This window comes from Propithecus coquereli, unplaced genomic scaffold, assembly GCF_000956105.1.
Source record: "Propithecus coquereli isolate 6110/MARCELLA unplaced genomic scaffold, Pcoq_1.0 Scaffold150, whole genome shotgun sequence".
NCBI classification, from domain to species: domain Eukaryota; kingdom Metazoa; phylum Chordata; class Mammalia; order Primates; family Indriidae; genus Propithecus; species Propithecus coquereli.
Genome location: NW_012139414.1, coordinates 1,334,547 through 1,337,550, shown reverse-complemented (window position 1 = coordinate 1,337,550; position 3,004 = coordinate 1,334,547). Strand labels below are relative to the sequence as shown.

Below are 3,004 nucleotides of genomic sequence, written 5' to 3'. Positions count from 1 at the left end.
GTCCGCATTGCTAAGGGATTTAAACCAAATTACATGTAAAGCGTCTGAGATGGTTGCTATGTGGCACATGAAAGGCGCTCGCTGAATGTGATTTCCTTCCCAGAGGCAGCCCTGGGCACACATGCACACACACATACACACATGCACACACGTGCACACGCACACACTGAACATCCCTCCAGCCCAACAGGCAAGAGGGACAGTGAGACCCTAGGCCAGGCCAGACCAGGAGAGGCAGATGGGGACACATTTATTCTCCAGGGGTTCCTTGCTCCGGCAGGACTGGCCCAGCCACGGGGGCTGAGGACTCATGGAGTTGGAGCTCTGACAAGGACCCTGAGGGCTCCTGGGGTTCAGCCTCCTGGGCCAGCTGGGCCGTGTGCTCGAAGGCAGCCTGCAGCAGGTGGGAGGCGAGGCAGGTGGTCCAGGTGACGAGATAGGCCAGGTGCCAGGAGGTGAGTGCTGTGGTGCTCTCCGCCCACCAGTACAGACGCATCAGCAGGGCCAGGGGCCCCTGCACCGCATGGTTCTCCTGCAGGGCCTGGAGCAGAGAAATGGACAGGCGGGTGGCTCCCAGGAGCTGCCCCAGCGCAGCCCCGGCCGTGCGCAGCACCCCGGCAAACCCCAGCCCACCCACCTTGCTGGGCAGCCAGCCCAGGCTGAAGCGCTGGGCCTTCTGGCACAGCCTCCAGGTCAGCAGCAGCATGAGCAAGGCCACCAGCATCAGGCCGTGCAGACATGACAGAAGCAGGTCTGTCCAGATGGCCACAGAGAGGCCCAGCCGCTCCCAGGCACCCAGCAGGGCCAGGCCCGAGGCCCGGGCGCAGCCCAGCACACCCGCCCACACCAGCCTGGGTCCCCGCAGCGCCAGCCACACGGGGGCCCGTATCAGGGCCAGCCCAGCCCAGAGAGCCTGGCGAAGGGGGCAGGCTGCGACTCCCGGTGCTGGGTGGGCCTCCCTGTCGCGGGACCCCCGGGCCTCCTGCGCCAGCCCCAACACCCAGTGGTTGAAGAGGATGATCTTGAGGAGCAGGAAATTGTAGAGGTGAACCCGGTTCTGGACCAACTGTAGGAGGAGGGAGAGACGATCGTCACCCGTAGACACCCACCTGAGGCAGGAATCCCAATTTTGCTATGGAGGTGGAGCTGCTGGGCCACCATGGGCCACCTCAGGTCCTCCCCCTCTCGAGGCCTCAGTTCTCTCACACACAAGGATGACCTTTGTCCACTTTCAATCTGAGCAGGTGCCTTTGAAGGTGTTTCATATTATACATGGGTTCCTTTCCATTGGATTTAAATGATTATTTATAATACTCTAGACCGAAGAAGGTCACATTATTATTATCCTTATTGTTATTATCATTACTATTATTATATAAGGAGTGACCTTCCTCTGCCCCGACCCTGCAGGACTTGAACCTGGGGCAGTTGGGCTGGCCTCTGCACTAGTCGCCTCCTGGCATCAAGAGGCCAGCTGGGGACGAAGGGCAGTGCCATCAGAAGTAGAGAGATAGGAGAGACGGGAGGGGGTGACAGAACTGTCCTACTTGGGAGAGGTGAAGGGGGGGGCTCCAATTTCTGATCTGGCGACGGGTTGAACAAGGGTGTCTCCTGTGCACTGGGATGGGGCACGCAGGGGCAGGGTCTGGGCAGGGAGAGAGGCTGTGCTGCAGCCCAAAGACCCTTCACTGAGCCCTGAAGACCCCAGCCCTTGAGTGACACCAGTCTGCCAATCTGGAGCCCCCCATGCCTGTGTCCGCAGGAGCAGGAGAACTTGGGTCCTAGAGCTTCTTAGGAGCGGGGGAAGGAGGCAGCCTTCTGCGGTTGTCTGGGTGCCCACCCAGGGGCTGGATTAGCAGAGCCGAGGGGGTGCAGCTATGCCAGGAAAGGAAGACAACCAAGGGGTCCATCAAGGAGAAGAATCAGAGTGGAGGAAGGAAACAGGACCTCGCAGACTATGATGCTGAGACCAGGGAGGAGAGAAACCTATTATGTCCCACATGATCCCACAAGATCAGTTTTATAGGAGAGGAAACAGAGGCTCAGAGAGGTGAAGTAATTTGTCCAAAGTCACACAGCTAGAGAGTGGAGTGGCTGAGATTGAAATGTAACGGTGTGTGTCTCTCTCCACTGCATGGTGTTCTCTGTCCTTTCTAAGCCACAGCAGGAGACCCAGGGGACACTCTCTTGACAACTCAGCCCACTGAGGGGCTGTGATGTGCGGGTGTGGCCCCGACTGCAAGCATGTGCATGTTTTAAAAAGATAGATGGGAAGGATGAAGCTTAACACACAGGAGTGACCCTCTACTGGAAAAATTCCAGCACTGTGGTTTGGGGTGGGGCTTCTGGGAGCTGTCAGGTTATTCCCAAAGGCAGGCAGTCACCTAGCTCCATGGGTGGGACAGGTAGGGCTTGGGCCCAGCAGCACTGGGGTGGCCCCTCCCCCGCCACCCCCAGCCCCTGCTCACCAGCACCGACAGCCTCACCACCTGCAGCAGAATCCCCCAGAGGCTGGATGTGACGGGAGGTACAGCCTCCATGCCTGGTGTCCCTCCCCTCCTCCAGCCGGGAGAAGCTGGGTGACCTCACAGATGCCACAGGGTGGGGGCCAAGTTACCGTGGGGACCTAGTTGTCACAAGAGACCCCTCCCTTTACCTGGCTCCTGCCCCTCCATGGCTCCCTCTGAGACCTCAGGCCCAGTCTGGCCACATCACAGTCAGGGGGCTTTTCTGCCCTCTTGAGCAAAGCTTCCTTGAGGTTAGTGTCCCCAGGACATCCTAGAACAAGAAATCAAGTGCAAGCAGTTTACTTGGGGGTGGTCCCTGCAAGCATCCACAGGAGAGTAAGAAAGTGAGACACGCTTTGACCTTGAGCAACTGGGAGCTCAGTCTGGCTGCGGGCCCCCGGAAAGGGGTGCACAACCCACCTCAGAGTCAGCCCACCTAAGGATCCTGAAAACTAGGGTGTGGGCCAGGTGCAGTGGCTCACACCTATAATTCCAGC

General features: G+C 59.0%; 1 protein-coding gene across 1 annotated transcript; it reads right to left on the bottom strand.

The window, feature by feature from the left end:
- Positions 1 to 250: 250 nt before the first annotated feature.
- WBSCR28 (Williams-Beuren syndrome chromosome region 28) lies at positions 251 to 2,540 on the bottom strand. The gene is made up of 3 exons (XM_012640238.1): positions 2,469 to 2,540; positions 638 to 1,066; positions 251 to 541 (listed from the first exon to the last, which is right to left on the bottom strand). Exons 1-3 carry the CDS (start codon positions 2,538 to 2,540, stop codon positions 251 to 253), a joined length of 792 nt encoding a protein of 263 aa, XP_012495692.1.
- Between the last annotated feature and the right edge of the window lie 464 nt (positions 2,541 to 3,004).

What these genes read in the sequence shown, in the direction of transcription:
- WBSCR28 (XM_012640238.1), bottom strand. Translation starts at nt 2,540, where the DNA reads ATGGAGGCTGTACCTCCCGTCACATCCAGCCTCTGGGGGATTCTGCTG. An exon ending in TGGTGAGGCTGTCGGTGCTG is followed by an intron (nt 1,067 to 2,468) that starts GTGAGCAGGGGC and finishes CTCCTCCTACAG; the next exon opens with TTGGTCCAGAACCGGGTTCA. An exon ending in TGGGCTGGCTGCCCAGCAAG is followed by an intron (nt 542 to 637) that starts GTGGGTGGGCTG and finishes TCTCTGCTCCAG; the next exon opens with GCCCTGCAGGAGAACCATGC.